Consider the following 27,998-nt stretch of genomic DNA (forward strand, 5'->3'; position numbering starts at 1 on the left):
CTTTGTTAAAATACTTCATGGGACACAGCTCATCTGTGTTATAATTTTTATCATCTAATGATAAAGCTTGGGTTAGGTGTTAGAGAACGTCTTCGACGTTTTGGGCTTCAAGAGTAGGATAACAATGTTGTCTTTCTCTTCCAGAGGTCAGGCCTACTTCCACGACAATTATTTTGCCATGTTCGTGGCCAAACTAAGCGGTTCTATCTAATGATGGACCTCGGGTTAGGTGTTAGAGAACGTCTCCGACGTTTTGGGCTTCAGGAGCAGGATAACAATGTTGTCTTTCTCTTCCAGAGGTCAGGCCTACTTCCACGACAATTATTTTGCCATGTTCGTGGCCAAACTAAGCGGTTTAACGTCCTTGCTCGATTGGGTACCTATCGCTGTATCGCACAAGGTTTGCACGCCGGAGGTACTGGGTTTCCGTGGCCAAACTAAGCGGTTTGGTCGTTATTCTGGCCGTGCCTTCTATTCTGAAAGTCCTCATAATGACAGGCAAGTCAGCCGAACCTGTAACGGCGTTCAAGAGATACCTGGACACCATCCTACACATGCTGCAATGGTACAACGGCAATATGGTCGATACGAAATCTAGGTATGACCTCTAAATCAGTAAACCAGTTAGGTGTAACCTAAAGCACGGTTAACGTATTCGTTAGTGGAGATGACAAAACTTCAACCCCTTTCAATGTGGATACTAGTGGAGATGACAAAACTCCAACTCCTTTCAATGGTATTAGTGGAGATGCCAAAATTCCAACTACTACAATGAATATTAGTGGAGATAACAAAACTCCAACTCCTTTCATTTTCTCTCGTCCTTTTATTACCACTGCCTCTCCGTCTTCATAATCATACATACAGCGCGATCTATTAGTGAAAGGAGTGACTACTTCAACACTTCAAGAACTCATTTGGAGTACAAGAAAATATTGAAATTGCATACTCGGTATTTCCAGGCGTATTTTGAACATAGGTACGAAAGAAGAAACAAGTAGGTACCTAGGTACCCGTACCTAGCTACTTTAGTAAAGTGGACCTACCAGCTAAAAAGAAGTAGGGTACCTACCTACAATCGTATTTTTCAAACTATGTAGGTACCTAGGTACAATAATCTACTAGGTATTATGCAGAGTGAGATCTTTTTGGTCATACCTACCTAATAATATAATTGGAATTTTTACAGTACCTATAAAATTACTTACTAAGATGCCTATACGATTAATATCTACATCTACCTACTTACTGTTGAGTCAAACAATAATACCACCTATAAAGTATAAACAATAAAATAAATAAGATTAGACACTTGGGGTACCTACCTAATGTAGCTACTCACCTACCCTAACCATTTTTATGGTCATTAGAGGTACAAAGGGAGTCGGTCATGGCAGGTACCTATGAGAGTTATCATGTGGAAGGTCGTGGTACTAACGTCTACCTGAAGAGATGACCAGCTTTCACTTTTAGTTCCTTGGTCTACCAGTCTTACTATCAGTCTACCAGCATATTTCGTGTGTGTCGGTATTAGATTCTTGTAAATAAGTTTTTTCAAGAGGCTACGTGACTAAAAAGTGTAGGCCTAAGTGGATTTTTTTTTTAAATCAAATTGGATCTTTTTTTAGCTTTCAGCCGACTTTATAAATAAGCTGTAGATACCTACACGTGCCTAGAATCCTAGAAATTTAATGAAATAAATTCATTAACCTACAATAAAACTTTCGTGTTGAAATATTTAAAAATGCCTGCCTGATAAATAAAATCAAATGTGTTAATTTAGTACCTAAATATTTTATAATTAGAGCTACATGACCACATAAATAGGGTTAGGTAGGTAGGTAGGTACCTTTTTATCCTGGTGTTTAATTTTGGTTTTATTATTGGATAACCAACAGGAGTTGCGGGCGGTTATATTCCTACTTTCCTATAGAATGCTCAACCCTTCCTAGAATCGAACCCCGGACCTTTGGATTAACCACGTCGTTTGCTGCCAAGGTAAAGTATGCCTACAATGGTGAAGAGAGAGAGAGAGAGAGAGAGAGAGAGAGAGAGAGAGAGAGAGAGAGAGAGAGAGAGAGAGAGAGAGAGAGAGACGACTAATGGGGGAAAAAATCAGTCTTGCCAGTTCAGAACTTGGGACCTCTCAAGTTCAATCTTTATCTCCCCTCCAACTTTACAATGAACAGAATTACATCTACATATTCTAGTTAAGAGTGACTTTAAAGAGTAGGTAGTAGGTAGTAGGTGCCTATACCTACCTAGACATAGGTAATGTAGGTAACCAGGTAACAGGCAGAAAAATAATGAACATTAATGTTTGTGTGATTAAATTTGATCTTCGCTCATACCTAATTATCTTGGACTAATAGCTGGCTCTGATGGGGAAAAAAATCATTTAGTCTTACCTACATCTACATAATTATTCTAGTTAAGAGTGACTTTAAAGAGTAGGGAGTAGGTACCAAATTGGTACCTACCTACTACCTTAGACATAATGTAGGTCACCAGGTAGAAGGTAACAGGCAGAAAAATAATGAACATTAATGTTTGTGTGATTAAATTTGATCTTCGCTCATACCTAATTATCTTCGACTAATGGGGGAAAAAATCAGTCTTGCCAGTTCAGAACTTGGGACCTCTCAAGTTCAATCTTTATCTCCCCTCCAACTTTACAATGAACAGAATTCTTAATATTCTACTTAAGAGTGACTTTAAAGAGTAGGTAGTGGGTACCTACCTACCTAAACATAATGTAGGTAACCAGGTAGAAGGTAACAGGCAGAAAAATAATGAACATTAATGTTTGTGTGATTAAATTATTTGATCTTCGCTCATATTAGGTACCTAATTATCTTGGACTAATGGGGAAAAAATCATTCAGTCTTGCCAGTTCAGAACTTGGGACCTCTCAAGTTCAATCTTTATCTCCCCTCCAACTTTACAATGAACAGAATTCTTATACTCAAGGTTACAGAGAATAGCTATTTAATGAACATAAATAGGTACCTGTTTATGTATTATCTATGTCGGTATTTTATTTATACAAGGTGGACTGTGAGTCCCGCAGATGAAGAAGGGGGAAATAAGCAGATTTCCAAGTAGGTATTGCCCAGTTCGGTATACCTATGGCTATCAGGTACTATGTCCAACAAGAATGAATAATAAATAGGATTTTCTTGAGCAAATATGGCTATTTACTATTCAGTTAAGTGGATTCACACATGTACCTACCCAAGATACAAATAATACCTATGTACATTGTACAAGAGATGAGTTATACGAGTTATGGACTTATGGCTACTGAAGAATTTCCTGTTCTTCTCTTTTCCTCAGAATGCAGACAAAGAGTTACCGTATTCATTAGTGGAGTTGTCAAAACTCCAACTGCCTTTTAATGAATATTAGTGGAGATGACAAAACTCCAATGTTATTTCAATGAATATTAGTGGAGATGACAAAAGTTATACTCCTTTGATCTTTTGGCAGTACCAACATTTATACCAATCCTTAAAAATCTCTGCTCCGTTCTTCCAGATCTGATGGCATACGTGATCTACTGATTGAAAAGAGAACTTGCTCAGTCCTATAGTCTGGCGATATCTTCTCATACATGCTCAATAGAATGAGAAGAGTCTACCTGATCGCCGATTTAGGACCGTGGTCCAGTCAATGTCACGAGAATACTTCGTGATCTAGGACCATCATGCTGAGATTAAATAAGATATTTGGAGAAACCAGTCTGGTGTTATGAAATATCCTATTCACCAGTCTTTGGTTGTGCCAGTCTGATACCAGCTTACAAGCGCAGCGTATGTAGAAGAATATGTGTAGGGGTGAAGAATATGTGAAGAACATTTGGTTAAATTTGTTGCGTTCGACGATTGCTGGCAGAAATTCAACATCTTCACTGGAATCTAAAATCATAAGGTAAAAAGAAAAACGTAATTAATTACAATTTATTATCTAAGGTAGACATCACCTAAGATTGACTGGTAACTTTCAAGACTTGGCTTTAGTATTCACCTTATAATAAGGTTATAGTCTTACCAGTTCAGAACTTGGGACGGGACCTCTCAAGTTCAATCTTTATCTCCCCTCCAACTTTACAATGAACAGAATTCTTACACTCAAGGTTACAGAGAATACCTATTTCAAAATGAACATAAATAGGTACCTGTTTATGTATTATCTATGTCGGTATTTTATTTATACAAGGTGGACTGTTCCCGCAGAAGAAGGGGGAAATAAGCAGATTTCCAAGTAGGTATTGCCCAGTTCGGTATACCTATGGCTATTAGGTACTACGTCCAACAACAATGAATAATAAATAGCATGTTCTTAAGCAAATATGGCTATTTACTATTCAGTTAAGTGGATTCACACATGTACCTACCCAAGATACAAATATGTACATTGTACATTGTACAAGTGAAGAAGGGGGAAATAAGCAGATTTCCAAGTAGGTATTGCCCAGTTCGGTATACCTATGGCTATCAGGTACTATGTCCAACAAGAATGAATAATAAATAGGATTTTCTTGAGCAAATATGGCTATTTACTATTCAGTTAAGTGGATTCACACATGTACCTACCCAAGATACAAATATGTACATTGTACATTGTACAAGATATGAGTTATACGAGTTATGGACTTATGGCTACTGAAGAATTTCCTGTTCTTCTCTTTTCCTCAGAATGCAGACAAAGAGTTACCGTATTCATTAGTGGAGTTGTCAAAACTCCAACTGCCTTTTAATGAATATTAGTGGAGATGACAAAACTCCAATGTTATTTCAATGAATATTAGTGGAGATGACAAAAGTTAAAGTCACTTCAAATAGAACAAACAAAGATTCATTTGTATGCCAAGGTCCAAGGTTGCTGGAAACAAACAGGAAATTTGTTGACTGTCAACAAAAAGAAAATATGAGTGAATGTTCACTGAACTAAACCTTTTGGGTGAGCTACCACTGACTTGTGACCTGAAAATAGAGATTCCACATTGTTCAATAAATTCAAAATGTTGAGAACAAAGAATCAGGAAATTACGTATCTCAGGGACCTTATCTGTGAGGCTGTATAGCTTATCATTTTGTGACTAATCAGTAGACACAGATATTTATTTCCCAGCTAGGCACTTATTGAACAAAGAATGTAGGACATCTATCAGCAAGGGGGTCAATTAGCTATCTATTAAATCTGATTAAAATATGTCACCTCTGAAAATAGAGATTCCACATTGTTCAATAAATTCAAAATGTTGAGAACAAAGAATCAGGAAATTAGGTGTCTCAGGGACCTTATCTGTGAGGCTGTATAGCTTATCATTTTGTGACTAATCAGTAGACACAGATATTTATTTCCCAAATAGGCACTTATTGAACAAAGAATGTAGGACATCTATCAGCAAGGGGGTCAATTAGCTATCTATTAAATCTGATTAAAATATGTCACCTTAAAAACGATAGTCCATTTTTAGAGATACATTTACCTGCCTACTTACTTGGGTATTTTTCAAAGCATGGTCATGTTGCAATCAGTGGGATTGGGATCTTTGTTCAAAACTCAGAGTTGGCTATAAAAAAAAAAAAAAATCACAGTTTTGTGCTCTGAACTTACAGCCCATCATTGTCTTCTTTTCTTTCAGATTAAGATGCTTGTAACCAATTTGGTGCCAGGAATCCTTCTGCAATCATTTTATGTCAAACTGATCTTGGTGATCATATTACTAGCTGCTGTGATATACTACTTCTACAAGAGATTTTTTGTCAAAGGTAAGAGCACCAAACGTAAAGTTCAAAATGGAACAACCAACTTCAAGTATGTATAGAAATGATAACAAATTTTTGAAAGGGTCCCATCCATGAGATAGGAATACAATCAGAATTGAGCCAGAGCTTGAATAAGAATGTAGTAGTTTCCTATATCTATATGTTCTTATCTATTCTATTATCATAGCCACCAAAATAAATAAATACCACCTATTAATTTACATTTACTTTTTTTTTCTTTTTTTCAAGTTAAGCAAGGTCTTTTTACTGAATTGTTTCTGATACATGTATTATTCTTTAACTTTAACTCATCAAATACACAAGACCTTGTTTAGACTGCTGGGGTAAAGGGACTTTTCAGTACTATCTGGGCAGGACAAACAAGGTATATTCTATTCTATTGTATGTTTCAGAAGCTTCCATTGTCAAAGAGGCACCACCGACTAGAACTAGGAAGAGAGACAAAGTCATGCAATATGGCCAAAGAGTGCTGAGGAAGGTATGTTTATGCACTTTCACAAATGTATAGGGAGGAAGAGTTAACGTATTCGTTAGTGGAGATGACAAAACTACAACTCCTTATTTCAGTGATATTAGTGAAGATGACAAAACTCCAACTCCTTTCAATGGCATTAGTGGAGATGCCAAAACTCCAACTCCTTTCAATATGGCATTTTATTATTATGTTAAGGCGGTCTCTTCCTGATCCCTGATGTGCCGCGTCCATTTAAGTTTAGGACTATTGCACTGCAAAGTTCAATGGCATTAGTGGAGATGCCAAAATTCCAACTACTACAATGAATATTAGTGGAGATAACAAAACTCCAACTCCTTTCATTTTCTCTCGTCCTTTCTAAATTAGTAAACCAGTTAGGTGTAAGAGGAAGAATTAACGTATTCGTTAGTGGAGATGACAAAACTACAATTCCTTATTTCAGTGATATTAGTGGAAATGACAAAACTTCAACTCCTTTCAATGGATACTATTAAGTGGAGATTACCGAACTCCAACTCCTTTCAATGGTATTTGTGGAGATGCCAAAATTCCAACTACTACAATGAATATTAGTGGAGATAACAAAACTCCAACTCCTTTCATTTTCTCTCGTCCTTTCCAGTCTTCACAAATCAATGATGGAGGTGCGCGGCAAACACTGTGCAGCCAGTAAGTCAGCAGAGTCTAGTCAGTTCGGTCCAATCAGTCAGCAAGACATGGCGCTGACGCAATTCGGGTTCATGGGATTCGCGCTGATTCAGGCCGAGTATTTGGGCATCCAGGGGACGGAAGAAGACGTGGAGGGATTTCTGCATGTGTGGAGAACCGTGGGACATTTCATGGGCATCAAAGACAGGTATGGGAATAGGAGAAAAGTCAGGGGAGGATAGAATAATGTATTAATAACAATAATAGTGCTTATTTATACTGCTCTTATATAGGACTGAAAAGTCCCTTTACTCCAGCAGTAGGCTACTACTATTACTGTGGTCAAATTCTATACTTCGGCTGGCATTGAACCCACGCACTCCTGTTTAGACGGATTCAGATTCAGACTGAACTCCTGGTGGGTCATGTGTGTTGACTATGTGTGGACACACCTTTTGATGGAAGAGGTGCTTTTTATTGTGATCTAAAGCAGGTAGAGGATAAAGCCAACATCTCTGCACTATTTCATTCAGGCAAAAGAGGTACCTTTTCTGTGGTGATTTTCTTCTAGTTCTTTTTTACAAAGGGGTATCCCATCCTTTGACAAGAATAAGGCAGAGAAGAGAAGAAGAAGGGAGAGGAGAGAGGAAGAGGGAGTTCCAGAGGAATGAAATACATATTTGATTAACAATATTTTTATAATTTACTTCTTCTGATACTGAATGCTAACCCTATAAAAATAGGAAAAGATTGGGAAGAAGAAGACTTCTGGCACTGTAAGACAACATAATTATTTTGGTTGTTTTTCTTTCCAGATTCAAGAGCCCCCTATGGAATATCTTCATGAAGAATTTGGAGCAGTACGGAGTCGAATGCCACAAGATGCTCTGTGCCTCCTACGTGGTATAAGGTAAGACAGAATGAAGATAGACTCTAAGGTAAAAACATACCTAAAGGAGATTTAGCAAGAAAAAAAAAAATCTCTCACTGTCCGAATACAAAAATGAAGAAAAATATTTATGTACCTGCACAAGGCAACTACCTGGGTACTACTTAGTCAAATTTTTCAAAATGACTTCGCCGATTTTTCAATTAAAATAATTTTTTTTTTAACTAATTATTATTGTTTCTTTTTCCAGAATATTTGGTAACATTGACGCTCCAATTTTCTCCAAAATCTTCAAACACACCAGTGCAATAAATGTGAATGCTGGGGATTATCTCTTCAAAATTGGTAAGTAGCCAGATTAATTATCTTGGAAGATAGGCTGCCTTTTAAGCGTTAGGTCGCGGGTTCGATTTCCACTGGGGGCGAACTTTATCCTACAGATAAGGTTTGTTCTCGGAACGGCTGGCCTTTAAGACGATAAGACCTTAGCAGTTACAGTTCCCTCTACCAGACTTTTTTTTAAAAAAAAAAAAAAAAACATAGGGTTCGCTCTCGGAACGGCTGGCTTTTAAACTTCTTCATCGTACAAAGTGGAGCTGTGAACATTTTCCTGGCCACCTCCACGGGTGCCAACTTATCCCTCAGGGTTGTAGAACCTGGAGATAGCGTTACCTCACTACTTAGCTTCCTTGAAGTGTGGAAGATAGCGTTAGGTCGCGGGTTCGATTTCCACCGGGGGCGAACTTTATCCTACAGATAAGGTTCGGTCTCGGAACAGCTGGCCTATTCTGCCCTCCTCTCTTCGATTTCGGGACGATAAGACCTCCGTTGTTCTTAAACAGATAAAGTTTGTTCTCGGAACGGCTGACTTTCTCCTATCCTGTCTAGTCCTCCTCTCTTCAATTTCGTTACTATAAGACCTTCGTTGTTACAGCCTTCTATCAAACCTCTTATAGAAGAAAATTAAGTAAAATATAGCTGTCATATTCTCTTTCAGGTGAATTGGATGAGAATTTCTTCATCGTACAAAGTGGGGCTGTGAACATTTTTCTGGCCACCTCCACGGGTGCCAACTTATCCCTCAGGGTTGTAGAACCTGGAGATAGCGTTACCTCACTACTTAGCTTCCTTGAAGTGTTGACTGTAAGTATTTGTTTACTTGAAATACCTACTTTTTACTTTCCTTATCCTATATTTTTAGATTAGGATAATGGCCTAATAACCAATTCCTTTTTCCTTTGTAAACAACAACATTAAACTGCTAGTGTAGGATGAAAAGTCCCTTTCTTTCTCGAAGTAATTACCTACAAACCAAAGGGTGATTAAGGACATTTATTAGGTACTTAGGTACGTAAGTAAAATACATTAAAGTGGGAGGGAGTCTTTTTTTACGAAATTCCTATGTGTGGAATTCAACATTGCACAAGTCAGACCGAAATGTCTGGAGGTTGATGCTTCGAGTCCAAGACAATTTCTTATTTTCTTCCTGGTTTCTTTAAGTGGCAGTGTTATCATGAAGAACCTCTTCCACTCAACCACTGTATTGATTGGGGGACGACATTGTGACAAACATTGAAATAGTCCATAAAATATGTTTCAGGATGAACCAAAAGAGTACCAAAAGTTATACTTATACTCCTTTGATCTTTTGGCAGTACCAACATTTATACCAATCCTTGAAAATCTCTGCTCCGTTCTTCCAGATCTGATGGCATACGTGATCTACTGATTGAAAAGATAACTTGCTCAGTCCTATAGTCTGGCGATATCTTCTCATACATGCTCAATAGAATGAGAAGAGTCTACCTGATCGCCGAGTTAGGACCGTGGTCCAGTCAATGTCACGAGAATACTTCGTGATCTAGGACCATCATGCTGAGATTAAATAATATATTTGGAGAAACCAGTCTGGTGTTATGAAATATCCTATTCACCAGTCTTTGGTTGTGCCAGTCTGATACCAGCTTACTCATGCTGAGATTAAATAAGATATTTGGAGAAACCAGTCTGGTGTTATGAAATATCCTATTCACCAGTCTTTGGTTGTGCCAGTCTGATACCAGCTTACCAGCGCAGCGTATGTAGAAAGTGACTTCTAGTGATGAAGAATATGTGAAGAATCTTTTGGCTAAATTTGTTGTGCTCGACGATTGCTGGCAGAAATTCAACCATCTTCATTGGAATCTAAATCATAAGGTAAAACAAAAATCGTAGTTAATTAATTTTATTTATCTGAGGTAGACATCACCTAAGATTGGTAACTTTCAAGACTTTTGGCTTTATTATCTATTTACCTAACAGGGTTGATTATTGTCCCCTGTGGGTTGATGAAAATTGATGCTATGACCTTTGTTCTTGGTCAAATTACCCAAAAAGAATTTGAGGAATTTTTCATCAACGTTTTGATTTTCTTAGGGATAAAGTCAATTTCTTCGGACTAAGCCTTAGAGAATATAGAAACTGAGGAACCATAATCTTGTGAAGAATTTTGGATTTTGACCTAAAGCACGGTTTCATTGTTTCAGACATGGGAATCCAAGACAGCATAGATGGTAAAGAACTGGCAAGGCGAATTCTAGAAGAAAGCACAGCTGAACCTTTGGATACGACACAGTGCAAAGAATTCCCTCCTTGGTTTGACGAGAAGAAATTCAAAAGGTAAAACTTGATTTTTACTACCCTTGAAAACTGGGATCACCGTCAGGTGGTAAAAAAAAATATGATCCCATGTCATAGATCCATAGAATAATATAGAACTTCTACATCTATGTCCCATGCACGCGGTTAATAACGACTAGCGCTTTGAATTCCTCAAGCGGAGAAATCATGAACTTGCTGTCATCTTCTCTCCAAACGAAGAACAAAATCTGTTATCTCTTCTTTCAGTTCTCTAGTGGGAAATTTTCAGTCGAGGGAAAAATCCCACAAAGCACTTGAACAAAATCCCCTCTTTGTTTATCTATTTTTTTTCTCTTTTTTATCACTTGTGTGTTTTTTGAAAACTTCAGATTTCAGAAAATTTTCAGACAAAAGAAAATTTCCTTAATTTTTCTTTTTCTTCAGTGATCTTTTCATTTTACGTTTTTGTGAAATCTTCAGGTAAATTGTCCAAAAACTTGATCAAGTTTGCTTACAACGTTTGTGCAATTTGTTGAAAGTTATGTTCTTGACAATAATCAAAGTCTTCTAGCTCCTACCCTGACCACAAAATGTCTAACCTTTTGAAGGGCCCATCACTTGGAGCTATGTGGTGGGACTCTTTGAAAAAGTTCACCAAAAGACACATCCCCTTCGTAGGAGAGACAATAGACCCGGAGAAAATGGAACCCGAGAGTACCAAAATACAAAGGGTAAGTCACTTCAAATAGAACAAAGATCCATTTGTATGCCAAGGTCCAAGGTTGCTGGAAACAAACAGGAAATTTGTTGACTCTGTCAACAAAAAGAGAATATTATGAGTGAATGTTCACTGAACTAAACCTTTTGGGTGAGCTACCACTGACTTGTGAGCTGAACAGGGCCGGATTAGCCCCCCGCGGGGCCCGGGGCAGTTTCAAAGGCGCGGGGCCCCCAGAACCTACCCCCCTCCCTACTAGAAAACACTTCTATACCTACCTGAACAAACCAAGTATTTCGTATTTCAGTGCCCTTTTTATTTCGTAGCAATGAAACGACTACCTCATTAGCTTCGAGTTGTCTGTGTCATAGCATGCCCATTCCGTAATTTGTCCCTCATCAGATGCCCATGAAGTATGTATTATATGTTCTCTTCCCGCCTGGGAATATTTTTTTGTCGACTCTGGGAATCAAACCCCTGTCTAGAGACAACAGACTGCATATCTGCTTCAAAAAAGTGACCAAAATGAGATTTTTTTTATGGTCCAAATTATTTATTTGTCAATAGTTATCATTTTCCCCTATTGATTTTAAGTTTCATTTTGTTTTACCAAGTGTTGTGTATATCCTTTAAAGTTACCTGACTTTTCAATATTGGTCATATATTTGTTTCAGAATTACCTCTGTCTACAAGAGAAAGTGCCTTTAGTGTGGGTAGTACAAATAGTAGACAGGTCAGAGTTGTTGATCCATCCGATGAAGACGAATCAACGGTAAATATCTCAATATCTTTACTGAAAAAATTAAAGCAACAATCATGAATTTATTTGCCATCAAGTCAAGTTCAAAGTTTTCCAATAATATTGTAGGTATTCGCGTTCGGGAAAGCCACACTACTATGACTCCCCATGAGCTCACGTGACTTGTCGTGATGGTAGTGTGTTTCTACCTTAAGTGGACCCCCCATTCCAAGCTCAGAAAGAAAACTTCCAGTCGGGAATTGAATCTAAAACTTTCGTTGAGGACGGCAATCGCCACTTTTAAGTGTCTCTTGGACACCGTTTAGTCCGCGAAACACTAGATTAAAAACCACTAAATGGTAAAGGAAGAACATTCTATTCTGTATTTTCAGGATCATCTACCTCGATCTCCTAGTGAACAAGAGTTGATTCAGAAATCAATAGGGGAAAATGATAACTGTTGACAAATAAATAATTTTGGACCATATAAAAAAAATCTCATTTTGGTCACTTTTTTTGAAGCTGACATGCAGTCTGTTGTCTCTAGACAGGGGTTTGATTCCCAGAGTCGACAAAAATTATTCCCAGGCGGGAAGAGAACACAATACATACTTCATGGGCATCTGATGAGGGACAAATTACGGAATGGGCATGCTATGACACAGACAACTCGAAGCTAATGAGGTAGTCATTGCTACGAAATAAAAAGGGCACTGAAATACGAAATACTTGGTTTGTTTACCTTCTGCTGGGAGTCCGGCAAGACCATCACAGTGGCGGTCCAAGTTGTGCAAACTCTCCACCAGGGGCGCCTCGGATCCAATCTCCTCATTAGACCCCACTGGCATTGTCACCCGTACAACCTGTTGGGTGGAAGAGAATGCCTTAGGTAATAATCCCGGCCCTTAGTTAGAATTTTGCTTAGACTAAACTACCTATTGATTTTTTTTCCCCCTTCTATTACCAATATGTACAGGGAACCTATACAAGATAATGATAAAGTATTGTTGTTTTTACTTTCCTTATGCTATAGGAAGGATGGCAGAATAAAGAAAGGATAATATCTATGTGTCTTTTTTTGTGCCATACACCGGGGTGATGGTCCCTAGCCATGTTTAGCTGGCTCGTTCTGAACCACAGTCAACCATCGTGAGGACTTGTACTTGTTCTTTAAAAGCAGAAAGAACCCTTTGAAAACTGCCAGCTACCTAAGTTCCCTAGCTAGACAAGAAAGATTACTTTGAAAACTAATAGTAACAAACCTCCTCTGAAGGATAATCCCGGATTTCATGCTCGTATATCGTACTGGGTGGCTTCTTTCCGAACTTGTAGAAATCGTTCTCGATGGTTTTCCGATACGATTCCTTCACGTTATCGTCCAGGAATATGCTACTGAATCCCGACTTGTGTTTGGGCGGGGAAATGTCCAACCCTCCCGCCCCCGCTAACCCAGCCGGTCGCACGACGGTGGAGATTTTCTTCTTGTTGCTCTGAAAAACGAAACATGAAATATTCAGAAAAAGATGTTAGTTTGTTTTTAATTATAATATAATGTTTGTTAATTTTATTTTTTCAAGCCTTGACTTGCTACTACTTAAATCTTGTCCATCCAGAAAAGAGCAGTCTGGATCGCCGTCTCATTAGCATGCAAAAGATCTAGCTCCATGCAGGGTTTCTCGAAAGACATATTTATATGAACACAAAGTAGGCACTTATAAATAAATAGGGAATTGAGAGTTTGAGTTGACTCACCGTATTGACTAGTTCAGAACTCAGTGACAGATGCTGATGAAGAGCGATGAAAAAGACTCGCTGTATCCGAGTCTCTTTATTAGGGCTTTGGAATCTTTGGATACCCAAATAAAATAAGATGGTAAGGGGATGGATACTTCAGAACTTTTCACTCAATAAAAAGAACACCACGAGAATACCTACTTAATAAGCATCAAGTACAAACCACTTTGAAGATAAGTATACTTTGGTACCTGAGATGCACAATAATTGCACAATACACATGTTATCGCCTTCCCAAGTAGGTATTACTTGAGTGTTCGATATAATAACCTATTCAAGTAGGTATTCAATTTTCAAGTGCGCTATAAGCTATAATGTTTATCTTCATTTTATTATTTTCCTAACATTTGGTTCTTTTCTTGGGGTTTAGCTGATTTTTATGCCTTTTTGACGCGAATGATGTCCAAGATATGCTATTAAGGACCTGGTTACCTACATTGTAAGAAAGTACATACCTCCATAGGTACCTACTTATTCAGATACAAGCCGGGCAAGGGATTAATGAAAATTAAAAAAATGAATTCACAACTAAAATAATGGGATAAAAAAACTCTCTCCTCTCTGTCGATATTTCGGAATTAGTTGGGTTCAGTTTTGGATCCTTTTGAATTCAAAGATCGAATAATTAGAAGAGTTGGTCTAATTGTGATTATATCTACTGATTATGATTATACCTACCTATACGTTAGTTATTTTTTAAATTAAATAAATCATTGAAATATGAATATATGAGGGGGGAAAATGGTTGGTTTTTCGTTCGGTTGGTTAAGGTCGGGCTTTAAGGACCACACATGGCAGGGGCTTTTTATTCCTAATTGATTCCTGTACAGTTTTTCATATTTTAGTAGTAATAGTTTTGCCATGAACCCCGAGCAATCAGGGTAGGAGCTTTCAAAGTACTAGTTAACCTCTGGATACTATTGTGTTAAGAAATGTAGTTTTGGCATCTCCACCAATATTGTGTTGAGAAATAATGTAGTTTTGACATCTCCACCAATTCAATGTGTATCATTTTCTTTCTTGATGTGCTCTTTTCCTGATTCTTTTCCTCTTGCAACTTAGCCCCCAATTCCAAGTTTGATACCAAAAGTACAAAGATTGTCAAACTGTTCACACTTTTTCATTCATTCATAATGCCTCTTCTTTTTATGGATCTCTTTTCAAGAATGTTATTTTATCTGCTTCGGGAGCTCATAAAACTGTCACATTTTCTTATCACTGCAGGAGAATCAAAATTGAGCCGTGATTAAAGTTGGCAGGTACCCGTTTAGCATAGTTGAAATTCCTCTACACCTTTAACAGCCTTAACTAATTTGTGAGCCACTCTCAAGTGAAAAAGAAAAATGTGTTCAGATTAAAAAACTGTTGGACACTCTCTTTATTAAACATACAAACAATTAATTATTAATTTATGTTATTTATGTACGAGCAATCAGGGTAGGAACTTTCAAAGTACTAGTTAACCTCTGGATACTATTGTGTTAAGAAATGTAGTTTTGGCATCTCCGCCAATATTGTCTTGAGAAATAATGTAGTTTTGACATCTCCACCAATTCAATGTGTATCATTTTCTTTCTTGATGTGCTCTTTTCCTGATTCTTTTCCTCTCTATGTACTTTTATAAATTTTCGTCCTTTTTCTCTCTTCCTCTTTTTTTAAAAAATTATCTCTCTTTATTCCTCTTCTTTGTCTTGATACAATTTTCTTCTTACAAAGAAAAAAAAAAAAATAAAATTCTCACTAGGATCACCCTAAAAGTCAAAAGTAAATGATAGATTCAGTTTCCCAAAATCAGTCTTCCTACAAATTTTACATACCTAATACATAGGTAATAATTACTGACCCAATACACCCCCTCTTGCAGATTATTATGGCCTATAACCTATAAGTCACTATTGCATCAAACCCCTCAATTTTCAATGTGCTTAGAAAAGAGAAATATTTTGATGCCAAAAGATGCATTCTGTGATTACTGTTGGCCGGGACCTCAACCTGAGTTTACACTTAGATTAAGCTAACCAATCTGATTGGTTGATTTTGAACTTTTAATGGAAATTCAGCCAATCAGCAATCAGTTTTTAGTTAAACTAAGTTTACAACCAGATTGTGGCTCGGCTCATAAGCAAAATTGAAAGAATAGCTCAAAAGAAAGATAGAGAAAGGGAAAATAACTTATTATACACTTCACCGGGTAGGGGTGAGAATGATGGAAGAAGTAAGACTTTAACCACACTCGTGAAACCCTGTATGGAGCGTATGAGTAATTTTTCAGTACCTAACATCAATCTGTCGAAACAAAAAGTATAACCTACATCTTGATGTTATTCTTTTCATAGATTTAATGAGAAATTCAATATGTTCGTAATACCGTAGTTATGATTCTGTCTTTGGAACTTTTGATCCCGAAAACGAATTTTCTTTGAAGAATAGATCTTGGTTTTATTATTAATCTTTTTGGTGCTCGATCGTGTATATCGACTGTCTATGGTTGAGGTAAATGGCACCTACCTACTAATAATAGTGATTCCAGTCCAGACATTGTTATTTTGTGAAATAAGGAGAGAAGAAACATGAATGGGTAATATCTATACAGTTTTTCCTCCCTTTTGTGGGGAAATTCAATATTATTTTAGGTCCAAATTTGAGCCGTCTGGGTCTGAATTATGAATTGAGATAGGTACATCTTTCGAAATTGTTCGAAATCTATGAAGGAGAAACGTTGTATCCAGTCTGACAACTAAAATGATTGTCAGAACTTTGAAGGTTGTGGGTTGTGGATCTGTAATTTTATGAGTCTCACATTTCACCCATTGAAAAGTGGCCTTCAAAACTGCTAGCAAATTCTACCTCAACGTCCAATAAGTTTATTAAACTCTTTGATATTTTTCCACCTTTCATAACAATAAAAAGGACTACAAGTCGAGGCAGAAAACCATTGAAAATCGTAAAGTTGAAATCAGGGCGAAGTAACAACTGAGGCATTTTCTGCAACTTAGCCCCCAATTCTAAGTTTGATGCCAAAAGGTCAAAGATTGTCAAACTGTTCACACTTTTTCATTCATTTATAATTCCTCTTCTTTTTATAATATTCTCTTTTCAAGAATGTTATTTTATCTGCTTCGGGAGCTCATAAAACTGTCACATTTTATTATCACTGCAGGAGAATCAAAATATTTCCTCTGAGGCTTTTCTTGATCATTTTGGTCAATGAAGTCTAGGGTCCCTCAATCCCAATGTTATTTATTTTTATTATAATGTATTTCTGGTGCATAATGAGAAATTATTATGTTGATATAATAATATTTTAACAATGCAGTTTGTTGACATTAGGTATCATTTTTTGCAGGTTTAAAAATGCAGGTTGAACATGACTATTGTTATCTAATACCTATTATGATTTAGTGTTGTGATCTACAGGTTTTCGTACAGGCTGACTGGCTAGGTAGGATTTAGTTTAGGAAGCTATAGGATTGTTCACCTGAGAAAAAAGGATACTTTGGACATTGTTCTCCTTCCCAGTTCTCACAGCCCACATCAATGGGGAATAAGGTCAATAAAGGGATTGTACCTTTATCTGAATCATATCTACGAGTATTTCTACAGCAAAATTATCAACAGAGAGAGAGAGAGAGAGAGAGAGAGAGACAAAGACAGAGAGAGAGAGAGAGAGAGAGAGAGAGAGAGAGAGAGAGAGAGAGAGAGAGAGAGATATATTCTACAGGTTGTCGTCCTGAGAATTCACAGTGGACAGTTCTGGCTGGCTAGGTAGGATTTAGTTTAGGAAGCTATAGGATTGTTCACCTGAGAAAAAAGGATACTTTGGGGACATTGTTCTCCTTCCCAGTTCTCACAGCCCACATCAATAGGGAATAAGGTCAACAAAGGGATTGTACCTTCATCTGAATCATATCTACGAGTATTTCTACACCAAAATTATCAACAGAGAGAGAGAGAGCGAAAGAGAGAGAGAGAGGGAGGGAGAGAAAGAGAGAGAGAGAAAGAGAGAGAGAGAGAGAGAGAGGGAGAGAGAGAGAGAGAGAGAGAGAGAGGGAGAGAGAGAGAGAGAAAAGAGATTTTACGAAATAGCTGTACCTATAGGCAGGTATCGTAATAAAAACGTTGAATTTATTGGTGGAGATGCCAAAACTACAAAACCTCAAGATACCATGCATTTTCTCACCACCTGACTAAAGGGGAGGTAAGATACCTAGCTACAACACCTTATTAATTTTACTGGGCAATTGGGCATGCATTACCATTCAAATTTACATCTCTTCAGCAACCCAGTATCTTCAGCTCAAATAGCCAAGGCCTGCAATAATTCCACCTAGCTGACCAATTCCACCGAACTGACCAGTGACCACTGACTGACCAATACGGACCACTAGACCATTGGTCTCTCATCAATAACTCAAATTTCACCCAAGATGCTGTGCAGTGCGAGGTTACTACTTGATGTACGAGTGTTCTGATCTTCCTATTAGTTTGTATCATTTCTAACACGAGAACCTCGATGGACTGTTGGAATAGCTACAACACCTTATTAACTTGACTGGGCAATTGGGCATGCATTAACATTCAAATTTACCTCTCTTCAGCAAACAGTATCTCCAGCTCAAATAGCCAAGGCCTGCAACAATTCCACCTAGCTGACCAATTCCACCTAACTGACCAGTGACCACTGACTGACCAATACGGACCACTAGACCATTGGTCTCTCATCAATAACTCAAATTTCACCCAGGATGCTGTACAGAGCGAGGTTACTACTTGATGTACGAGTTTTCTGATCTTCCTATTAGTTTGTATCATTTCTAACACGAGAACCTCGATGGACTGTTGGATCAGTGGACCTCCCAGGTCGCAATTCCAGTATATTTGTGCAGAAATGAGAAGAATATAACACTCCAGTGTATTACCTCGGGTGATTCACTGCTTACACTTATCTTTAACACGGGTTTGACTTTGTGATTGCTCACTGATTCAACAAAAATCAATTTTCGAAAGGATGGTTTGTGGCCGGGGTATTATTTATTTGTTTTACTTTTTTATTTGTTAAATTCTTTCTGAGGGATTCGCGATGGAGCGTTCTCATTTCTTCCTCCGATAATTTTTGGGAAGAGGGTGAAAAGTTTTCGCGAGCTAGTGGCAATAGCGCGTATTGTGGCCGGGGTATTATTTATATTTGTTTTATTTTTTTATTTGTTAAATTCTTTCTGAGCGATTCGCGATGGAGCGTTCTCATTTCTTCCTCCGATAATTTTTGGGAAGAGGGTGAAAAGTTTTCGCGAGCTAGTGGCAATAGCGCGTTGAATGCACCAGTTAAAGCAACTTTCCACGTGTTGCTGATTTTTCCCGGTTCCAACTAGGCTGGGAGGCGGGTAGCTTATCATCGAATGGAGGGTGAAACCCCTGTCACTAAAAACTTTGGGCAGTTCTATGTATATTAACACTTTAAACCTCTTGAGAAAAACTTTTTTCTTTCGATTAGCTCAGTTAAATTTTTCAATTGATTTCCAAAACAGTCATGACACTGAGAATTTAGAACTCTCTCCCAAACCTCGATTCCTTTAAAACTGGCGGAGAAAACAAAAATCTCCAAATAATTACAATTATTATTCCTGATATTTCAAACTGCAATATACTACTGATGCATTTGAGTAAAGTGCACATCCCGTCAGTTGAACAGGATCGATGCTAGGAAGAAAATAAGGGCCCGAGCCCATTCAATCTCAATGTCCTAACTGCAAATGGTTAACTTAAATTTAACCGAGTGAAAGAAATCTCTCCGTTAAAGAGTGAAATTTAAGGGGGCTCGCTGATTTTGGAAGAACTGTAAGAAACAGGGCCCCATTTCACTAAATCCTTTGTATTCCCCAAGTCCCCACTCCACATTTTTAACTCCACGTGAAGGAGATATTGATAAACGGTACGTTTTTTTTCTGCACTTGGAATCTTTCGTGGACAGCCGCTGACCAATGGACTTTTCAAATGTTTAGTTAACATGCTGGACTATCGAACTTTGAAAAGCACAATAAGTCCTAGTGTAAAATTTCTGGACTTGAAACAGGGTAAAATTTCTATACCTACTTTGAACTTCTGAGCCCGCCCCTGTCAGTTAAATATCTTTGATATTATTAGTTTTTTTTGTTCTTGTTTGTATTGTTCGCTATTTCATTTTGTTTTATTGTTTTTAAAAGTTTTAACTATCTTTAAAAACGCGATGTGTTTCTTGTTTCTTTATGAAATCATCGAGACTTATTGCCTTTCATTTTATAGGAAGACAGGACTCGAAGAAAATCTGAGCTATGTTCTTCTCTCCTCACTTTCCTCTTCTAGCTTTGAAATAGCCCAAAGAGTCTTTAAAGGGTGGGACCTAACTAAATCGAGCTCTCCTCAAGGTTAAATGAAGTAAAAACAGAAAGTGAAAATTAAAGTTACTTTTTCTAAGACAAGGATTCTTCGCTCATCCCTCCTCAGCAAAACGCAACTTTAAAATGGATCGTTTTATTTTATCTTTGATTGTACCAAATAACATTAACCAATTGTAAATCACCTCAGATCAAACACACTCAAAGCCATGTTCAAAAATAATGATCACCAGACAATCAAAACAAAACAGATAAATCGTTTTGAGCCGTGATTCCTCAGCAAAACGCAACTTTAAAATGGATCGTTTTATTTTATCTTTGATTGTACCAAATAACATTAACCAATCGTAAATCGCCTCAGATCAAACACACTCAAAGCCATGTTCAAAAATAATGATCACCAAACAATCAAAACAAAACAGATAAATCGTTTTGAGCCGAGATTAAAGTTGGCAGGTACCCGTTTAGCATAGTTGAAATTCCTCTACACCTTTAACAGCCTTAACTAATTTGTGAGCCACTCTCAAGTATCCATCAGTTAGCCCCAGCAGCCATAGCATTTTGATTGCACAAGTTTCCGATGGATCATAGAAGTTAAGTAACGTTGGATCCAAATTTTGGAGGAAGCATTGGGTGATATAAGGCTATTTATTTGTCAACATAAAAACAATTTCAAACGAATGAAAGAAAAAAAAAAATCCTAATCCCCATAATCTCCAACACTAATTTTTGAAACTAGGTACAGAAAAGCATGGGTCTTCGGAGCTTTAAGTTCTGATAAATGAGATGATATACAGCTTGAAAGTTGTGATAAATTGGTCATGTTACACTTGTGTCATGTTCTTATTTGTCTTCTGGTCGTACAACTGATTTGAATTTTTGTGAAAGTTGTGATAAATTGGTCATGTTACACTTGTGTCATGTTCTTATTTGTCTTCTGGTCGTACAACTGATTTGAATTTTTGGTGGTGATGACTTACTCAAAAGCAGTGTCTGCCTATAGGTACAACTCTAGCTAGGGTGTGTCCACACCATGGTCGACGGCCGTCGATCGATGTGAATCGACTGCTGGTCGACTATGTGTGGACACAAATTTAGGTGTACACTTCGGTCGATCGATGTCGCCTAAAACATCCTATAAACTTTATAAACAAAACAATATCTGCATTTCTGATGTGAGAGTGTGAGACCTAGTCGTGGGTATTCAGAAATGCATCTGGAACATGATAGATACATACGTATATCTAAGTACAAAAATCGTCCATTTGTTATCCTACTGATAAGTATTGAATATTTTTTCCTGTAGTTATGTACAACTTATTTATCCCTTTATCTGATGGTTAAGTAGGCATTTGGAATATTTAGGGAAGTTATTTATTTTGTAAGTAGGTACGTATATCTACAGATCCTACTCGATTTCATGTCCATCATCACTTTTATCGCCTTTGATAATCAGGAACTAAAACTACCTACTCAATATATGTGTCACCTATATGAGGGGTTTGTGCAGGGATCAAATTTCTCAATTCCTGATCAAGATAACTTTCATCCAGCTTGTAAAATGTGTATTAGAGCCGTTTTAATTGTATTCCTTCCGAATGAGAAATGCAGATTATGGCTATTTAATGGAGTAGGTTGTTATGCTTATGTTATCTTATGCTCCCCTTGTTGGTCCAGTTTCTAAAATATGATTTTTATGCTACCCCTCCAAGCCAACTATAGAATTTGACAAAAAAGAATCAACTATTTATATTTACATTTACATATCCATCACTACCGTTTTTTAATTCCTTTCATGAACAAAATGCTTTCCATCATTATCATTGGGTATCATTTTTGACCTTTTACGTTTTATACGTTTCCTATTAAAGTAAGAGAGGTAAGAGATACCTCTCACTTCGAATTTCCGCACTCCGGCAGATTTTTTATTATTATTATTTTTTTTAATTATTATTATAACGACAATACCTATTGACAGACGTTTCTTCTGCGTTTGGAGTTAGAGGTGCGAAATCGTCCGTGAAACAGGCCCATTAATTTATACAAACAAAATACCTACCTAATATGTACGTATTAAGCAGTAAGCATAAGTTAGGACCTATAAGTATATTTCTGGGCACCCAATATTTATGTAAGTATTATTTAAGTCGTAATATTTTACAGTTTAAGGGCGGGGTCTTAAACAACCATTAAACTTTTTTCCTCTCTTAAAAACAAGGGAAAAAAACTCAAGAGGGGATTCACTATATATTTTTTTCTGTTGTTTATTTTTTAATTTCCCGAGTTTGATATTTTTCGGTCATGGGTTGATGGTGATTATTTTTCCGGTCTGGCGGTTTCCGCTATGGTGGTGTGGTCTCTCTCTTGCTCTATCTGTTTCTATGCTGATGATGACTAATATAACTATCCTTGTATTTTGCTGCTTCTTTTTGTCAAATCGTCCTGAAGAAGTTTCGTTGTAAGGTGAAGTGTTGAGCATCCTAGTTAGCTTTGAAGGTAGCGCCTGCCTTGTAAGCGCAACAGATAAGGTTCGTTCTTGGAACGGCTGACTTTTCTCCTATCCTCTGTTCTCCTTCTCTCTTCGATTTCAGGACGATAAGACTTCCGTAACTAAGTTACACATTTCCCTCTATCAAACTTTTTTTCTTTCTTTAAAGACAAGAGAAAAACAATGGAACAGCTTTCGCATTACCTATAGGTAGGTATACATACTTCAAGGTATGTTCTTAAACGTCCATGTCTTATTGCCTATCCAAGGTACAAAAAAGTTGGGCCAGAAAATTTCATACTCCACTTTAAAGACAAGAGAAAAACAATGGAACAGCTTTCGCATTACCTATAGGTACATACTTCAAGGTATGTTCTTAAACGTCCATGTCTTATTGCCTATCCAAGGTACAAAAAAGTTGGGCCAGAAAATTTCATACTCCACTGGGATTAGAACCCACCTCCTCTGAGTTCAAAGTTACCAACTTTCTTCCTATTGTGTTTATTTTTCCTCGAGAAAGAAATGTGCGAGCTTGGAAGGAAACTTGGCTCCTTTTGATTTCTGTATGACTTGCTGTTTTTCTTTAGCTTTCCACGGTGCAGGAGTTTTAATGGAGCCATGGAGAGAGATTTTTTTTATAGCTCTTCGAAGGAGTCGTCTTCCAGGAGTTTTAATGGAGCCATGGAGAGAGATTTTTTTTATAGCTCTTCGAATGAGTCGTCTTCCCAAGCAAATGAAAATCTTAGGGAACTGAAAAAATAATGAAGAAAAAAAAAGTAATAACACAACTGAAATAGATATGCCTAGGAGATGACTAGGTGCCTACGAATCTAGGTTGTATAAAAGACCATTCATTGAAGGTACCATTGCCATAGTTAGGTAAAAATTAGACATAGCTATACCATTTTATGGGTTGTTAGTAGGTATTGCCTATAGATAATGTAAATGTACGATTGTACGTAATATTTATAAGTACATAGGTACTTTTTAAGATATATGAATGGAAAAAATTGAAATTACAAAGTTGAAACATCTAAAAATTTTAGCAGAGCGTGGTTTCGATCCACGGACCTCTGGGTTATGGGCCCAGCACGCTTCCACTGCGCCACTCTGCTCTTGATAATACCATGGAAAAATAGTGTTATTTCAATAAATGTTCAACAACAAAATACATCTTGAGAATTTAGTAATCTCGAAAAAAGCCTTATAAACGGATTAATGATTGATTATTATGGCATTTTACTAAATTTATAATAATAAAAGGCCTTATTTTTATAATATCTTTTATTATTAAGTTTGATATCTCAGTATTATTGATTAATACTTTGTTTTTATAGGTGCGTGAAGTTAGCACCACAACTTTTGCTGCGAATTTGTACCAAAGCCCATCATTTAGTACCCATTTTGTTCCATCAAACTTGCTCTATCTGTTTCTATGCTGATGATGACTAATATAACTATCCTTGTATTTTGCTGCTTCTTTTTGTCAAATCGTCCTGAAGAAGTTTCGTTGTAAGGTGAAGTGTTGAGCATCCTAGTTAGCTTTGAAGGGAGCGCCTGCCTTGTAAGCGCAACAGATAAGGTTCGTTCTTGGAACGGCTGACTTTTCGCAGGTAGCGCCTGCCTTGTAAGCGCAACAGATAAGGTTCGTTCTTGGAACGGATGGCTTTTCTCCTATCCTGTTCTCCTTCTCTCTTCGATTTCAGGACGATAAGACTTCCGTAACTAAGTTACACATTTCCCTCTATCAAAGTCGCAACAGATAAGGTTCGTTCTTGGAACGGCTGACTTTTCTCCTATCCTGTTCTCCTTCTCTCTTCGATTTCAGGACGATAAGACTTCCGTAACTAAGTTACACATTTCCCTCTATCAAACTTTTTTTCTTTCTTTAAAGACAAGAGAAAAACAATGGAACAAACAGCTTTCGCATTACCTATATACATATACTTCAAGGTATGTTAAACGTCCATGCCTTATTGCCTATCCAAGGTACAAAAAAGTTGGCCCATCAGAAAATTTCATACTCCACTGGGATTAGAACCCACCTCCTCTGAGTTCAAAGTTACCAAGTTTCTTCCTATTGTGTTTATTTTTCCTCGAGAGAAAGAAATGTGCGAGCTTAGAAGGAAACTTGGCTCCTTTTGATTTCTGTATGACTTGCTGTTTTTCTTTAGCTTTCCACGGTGCAGGAGTTTTAATGGAGCCATGGAAAGAAATGTGCGAGCTTAGAAGGAAACTTGGCTTGTTTTGATTTCTGTATGACTTGCTGTTTTTCTTTAGCTTTCCACGGTGCAGGAGTTTTAATGGAGCCATGGAGAGAGATTTTTTTATAGCTCTTCGAATGAGTCGTCTTCCCAAGCAAATGAAAATCTTAGGGAACTGAAAAAATAATTTAAAGAAAAAGTAATAACACAACTGAAATAGATAGGTATGCCTAGGAGATGACTATAGGTGCCTACGAATCTAGGTTGTATAAAAGACCATTCATTGAAGGTACCATTGCCATAGTTAGGTAAAAATTAGACGTAGCTACAATTTTATGGGTTGTTAGTAGGTATTGCCTATAGATAATGTAAATGTACGATTGTACATAATATTTATAAGTACATAGGTTGGTACTTTTTAAGATATATGAATGGAAAAAAATTGAAATTAGTTGAAACATGCAAAAATTTTAGCAGAGCGTGGTTTCGATCCACGGACCTCTGGGTTATGGGCCCAGCACGCTTCCACTGCGCCACTCTGCTCTTGACAATGTCGTGGAAAAATAGTGTTATTTCAATAATTGTTCAACAACAAAAAACATCTTGAGAATTTAGTAATCTCGAAAAAAGCCTTATAAACGGATTAATAATTGATTATTATGGCATTTTACTAAATTTATAATGATAAAAGGCCTTATTTTTATAATATCTTTTATTATTAAGTTTGATATTCCAGTATTATTGATTAATACTTTGTTTTTATTACCTCTGCCTCTCCGTCTTCATAATCATACATACAGCGCGATCTATTAGTGAAAGGAGTGACTACTTCAAAACTTCAAGAACTCATTTGGAGTACAAGAAAATATTGAAATTGCATACTCGGTATTTCCAGGCGTATTTTGAACATACGAAAGAAGAAACAAGTAGGTACCTACCTAGGTACCCAACCCGTACCTAGCTACTTTATAGTAAAGTGGACCTACCAGCTAAAAAGAAGTACCTACCTACAATCGTATTTTTCAAACTATGTAGGTGCAATAATCTATTATGCAAAATGAGATCTTTTTGGTCATACCTAATAATATTCATTGGAATTTTTACAGTAAAAAATTAGTTACAAAGATGCCTATACGAGTAATATCTACATCTACTTACTGTTGAGTCAAACAATAATACCTATAAACAATAAAATAAATAAGAAATAGTAGACAACTAAGATTAGACACTTGGACTACCTACCTAATGTAGCTACTTACCTACCCTAACCATTTTTATGGTCATTAGAGGTACAAAGGGAGTCGGTAATGGCAGGTGGGTACCTATGAGAGTTATCATGTGGAAGGTCGTGGTACTAACGTCTACCTGAAGAGATGACCAGCTTTCACTTTTAGTTCCTTGGTCTGGGTCATGTGAAGAGCCTTGTACTTCTTCTTCTTCTTCTTCTTCTTCTTCTTCTTCTTCTTCTTCTTCTTCTTCTTCTTCTTCTTGGATAACTATAGCATAGGTGTAAATATCTAATAAAATTTCATGTTAGGAACTTTGGTTGGCCTCCGGCCTGGGGAAACTTGGCTTACATACCCCGAAATGGCTAAACCATGTTCCTCACACCTCTTTCCTCTCCATTCCAGGTATAACCTATGCCACCTCTCCGACAACCTGACCGAATCCAAGAAATGCTGTAACATCATCCGTGACAAAATGTTCAAACCTCTCATGGAAAACCCTCATGAGGATTTCCCAAGCATGTGTACGGCACTTCTGCTGGGGATAAAGGCCTTCGTCCCTTCTAATGATCCCGAGGGATTTCTTCTCTTCACCAAATTTCTGTGTGGTATTGATGTGAACATAGCCAAGCTAGATGTGTACGGAAGGATGAGACATCATTCGTGACAAAATGTTCAAACCTCTCATGGAAAGCCCTCATGAGGATTTCCCCAGTATGTGTACGGCACTTCTGCTGGGGATAAAGGCCTTCGTCCCTTCCAATGATCCCGAGGGATTTCTTCTCTTCACCAAATTTCTGTGTGGTATTGATGTGAACATAGCCAAGCTAGATGTGTACGGAAGGATGATGTACCGGTTTCAGGACTTCATACATACGCACATTCTCAACTCACCGTTTTGGCGAGTTGTGTTCAAACCGATTTTGAATTTCAACATGTGGTTCGCGGTTTTCGTTTGTGAACGATTCACGTCGACGATTAGTGCCTTGCATTTTGGCAGACGGTGATACACCATTATGGAATTAACGTACCTATCTACCTATGTACCTACCTATTTTGATGGTTGTGTTGTGTCATAGAGGTTCAAAATATGTCATTTGTGTCAGGCCATCAGACCTTTAGTTTTTTTCTTTCGAATAGAATGAATCCCAAATTAGCTAGCAGTAGGTACATACTCGTATGTATTACCTACTTACCTAATCTGTGTCTAGTGGAAGTAGGTACCTGATTGTGGGGAAAATAGAAACATTTTAAAAAAATGTACTTACTTGTGAGTTTTTTCTATTAATTCGCTCTGGAATACCAGGCCATTCATGCCGTTATCAGTATTTAATACCATTGTACCTATATTGTATGTATTTTATGTATTTATCAGTATTCAATACCGTCCTTTACATATATTTTAAATATTAATTTTACTCAGGTTTCTGTTACCAAATTTAACCCTTGGCTTGTTATATATTGTTGTACCTACCCAGATTATTATATTCTTTCTCATAGACGGTGATACATCATTATGGAATTAACGTGCCTATATCTACCTAGCTAGGTATACCTATGTACCTACCTAACCTATTTTGATGGTTGTGTTGTGTCATAGAGGTTCAAAATATGTCATTTGTGTCAGGCCATCGGACCTTTAGTTTTTTTCTTTCGAATAGAATGAATCCCAAATTAGCTAGCAGTAGGTACTCGTATGTATTACCTACTTACCTACCCAATCTGCGTCTAGTGGAAGTAGGTACCTGATTCTGGGGAAAATAGGGTAAGTGTACCATTTATTCGCCCACCTAAAAAACGTACCATTTATTGGCCCACCTGCTTACATTTATTTTTCTAATTTTTGTTTTTATGACTACAATTTTTGAATAGCACTGGTTCAATAGCAGTCTTTAAGCCCTTTCTTTTGATGAAATTGGATCTTGAAAAAGTTTGTCCAGTTCAGACTTATATGACGTATGGCACAGGTGGGCCAATAAATGCTACGTTTTTTAGGTGGGCGAATAAATGGTACACTTACCCTAGAAACATT

General features: G+C 37.3%; 3 protein-coding genes and 2 non-coding genes across 5 annotated transcripts; 3 read left to right on the forward strand and 2 right to left on the reverse strand.

The window, feature by feature from the left end:
* Window positions 1–276: 276 nt before the first annotated feature.
* Window positions 277–26,633, forward strand: LOC103515563 (rubber oxygenase). The gene is made up of 4 exons (XM_008480501.2): window positions 277–346; window positions 438–598; window positions 6,893–7,126; window positions 26,372–26,633. The coding sequence occupies exons 1-4, from the start codon at window positions 278–280 to the stop codon at window positions 26,631–26,633; spliced, it is 726 nt and encodes a 241-aa protein (XP_008478723.2). The 5' UTR covers window position 277.
* LOC113470066 (neuropathy target esterase sws-like) lies at window positions 7,710–8,274 on the forward strand. Its single transcript, XM_026828221.1, has 2 exons — window positions 7,710–7,828; window positions 8,058–8,274. The coding sequence occupies exons 1-2, from the start codon at window positions 7,749–7,751 to the stop codon at window positions 8,158–8,160; spliced, it is 183 nt and encodes a 60-aa protein (XP_026684022.1). The 5' UTR covers window positions 7,710–7,748; the 3' UTR covers window positions 8,161–8,274.
* Window positions 23,580–23,651, reverse strand: Trnam-cau. The gene has a single exon. It is a non-coding gene; the product is annotated as a tRNA-Met (tRNA).
* Window positions 25,212–25,283, reverse strand: Trnam-cau. The gene has a single exon. It is a non-coding gene; the product is annotated as a tRNA-Met (tRNA).
* Window positions 26,618–27,724, forward strand: LOC103515560. The gene is made up of 2 exons (XM_008480498.2): window positions 26,618–26,963; window positions 27,464–27,724. The coding sequence occupies exons 1-2, from the start codon at window positions 26,638–26,640 to the stop codon at window positions 27,471–27,473; spliced, it is 336 nt and encodes a 111-aa protein (XP_008478720.2). The 5' UTR covers window positions 26,618–26,637; the 3' UTR covers window positions 27,474–27,724.
* Window positions 27,725–27,998: the final 274 nt, after the last annotated feature.

Source organism: Diaphorina citri, unplaced genomic scaffold, assembly GCF_000475195.1.
Source record: "Diaphorina citri unplaced genomic scaffold, Diaci psyllid genome assembly version 1.1 scaffold1370, whole genome shotgun sequence".
In the NCBI taxonomy this organism is placed as follows: Eukaryota; Metazoa; Arthropoda; class Insecta; order Hemiptera; family Psyllidae; genus Diaphorina; species Diaphorina citri.

What these genes read in the sequence shown, in the direction of transcription:
- LOC103515563 (XM_008480501.2), top strand. Translation starts at nt 278, where the DNA reads ATGTTGTCTTTCTCTTCCAGAGGTCAGGCCTACTTCCACGACAATTAT. An exon ending in ATGGTCGATACGAAATCTAG is followed by an intron (nt 599 to 6,892) that starts GTATGACCTCTA and finishes CGTCCTTTCCAG; the next exon opens with TCTTCACAAATCAATGATGG. An exon ending in TTCATGGGCATCAAAGACAG is followed by an intron (nt 7,127 to 26,371) that starts GTATGGGAATAG and finishes TCTCCATTCCAG; the next exon opens with GTATAACCTATGCCACCTCT.
- LOC113470066 (XM_026828221.1), top strand. Translation starts at nt 7,749, where the DNA reads ATGGAATATCTTCATGAAGAATTTGGAGCAGTACGGAGTCGAATGCCA. An exon ending in TGCCTCCTACGTGGTATAAG is followed by an intron (nt 7,829 to 8,057) that starts GTAAGACAGAAT and finishes TTCTTTTTCCAG; the next exon opens with AATATTTGGTAACATTGACG.
- LOC103515560 (XM_008480498.2), top strand. Translation starts at nt 26,638, where the DNA reads ATGTTCAAACCTCTCATGGAAAGCCCTCATGAGGATTTCCCCAGTATG.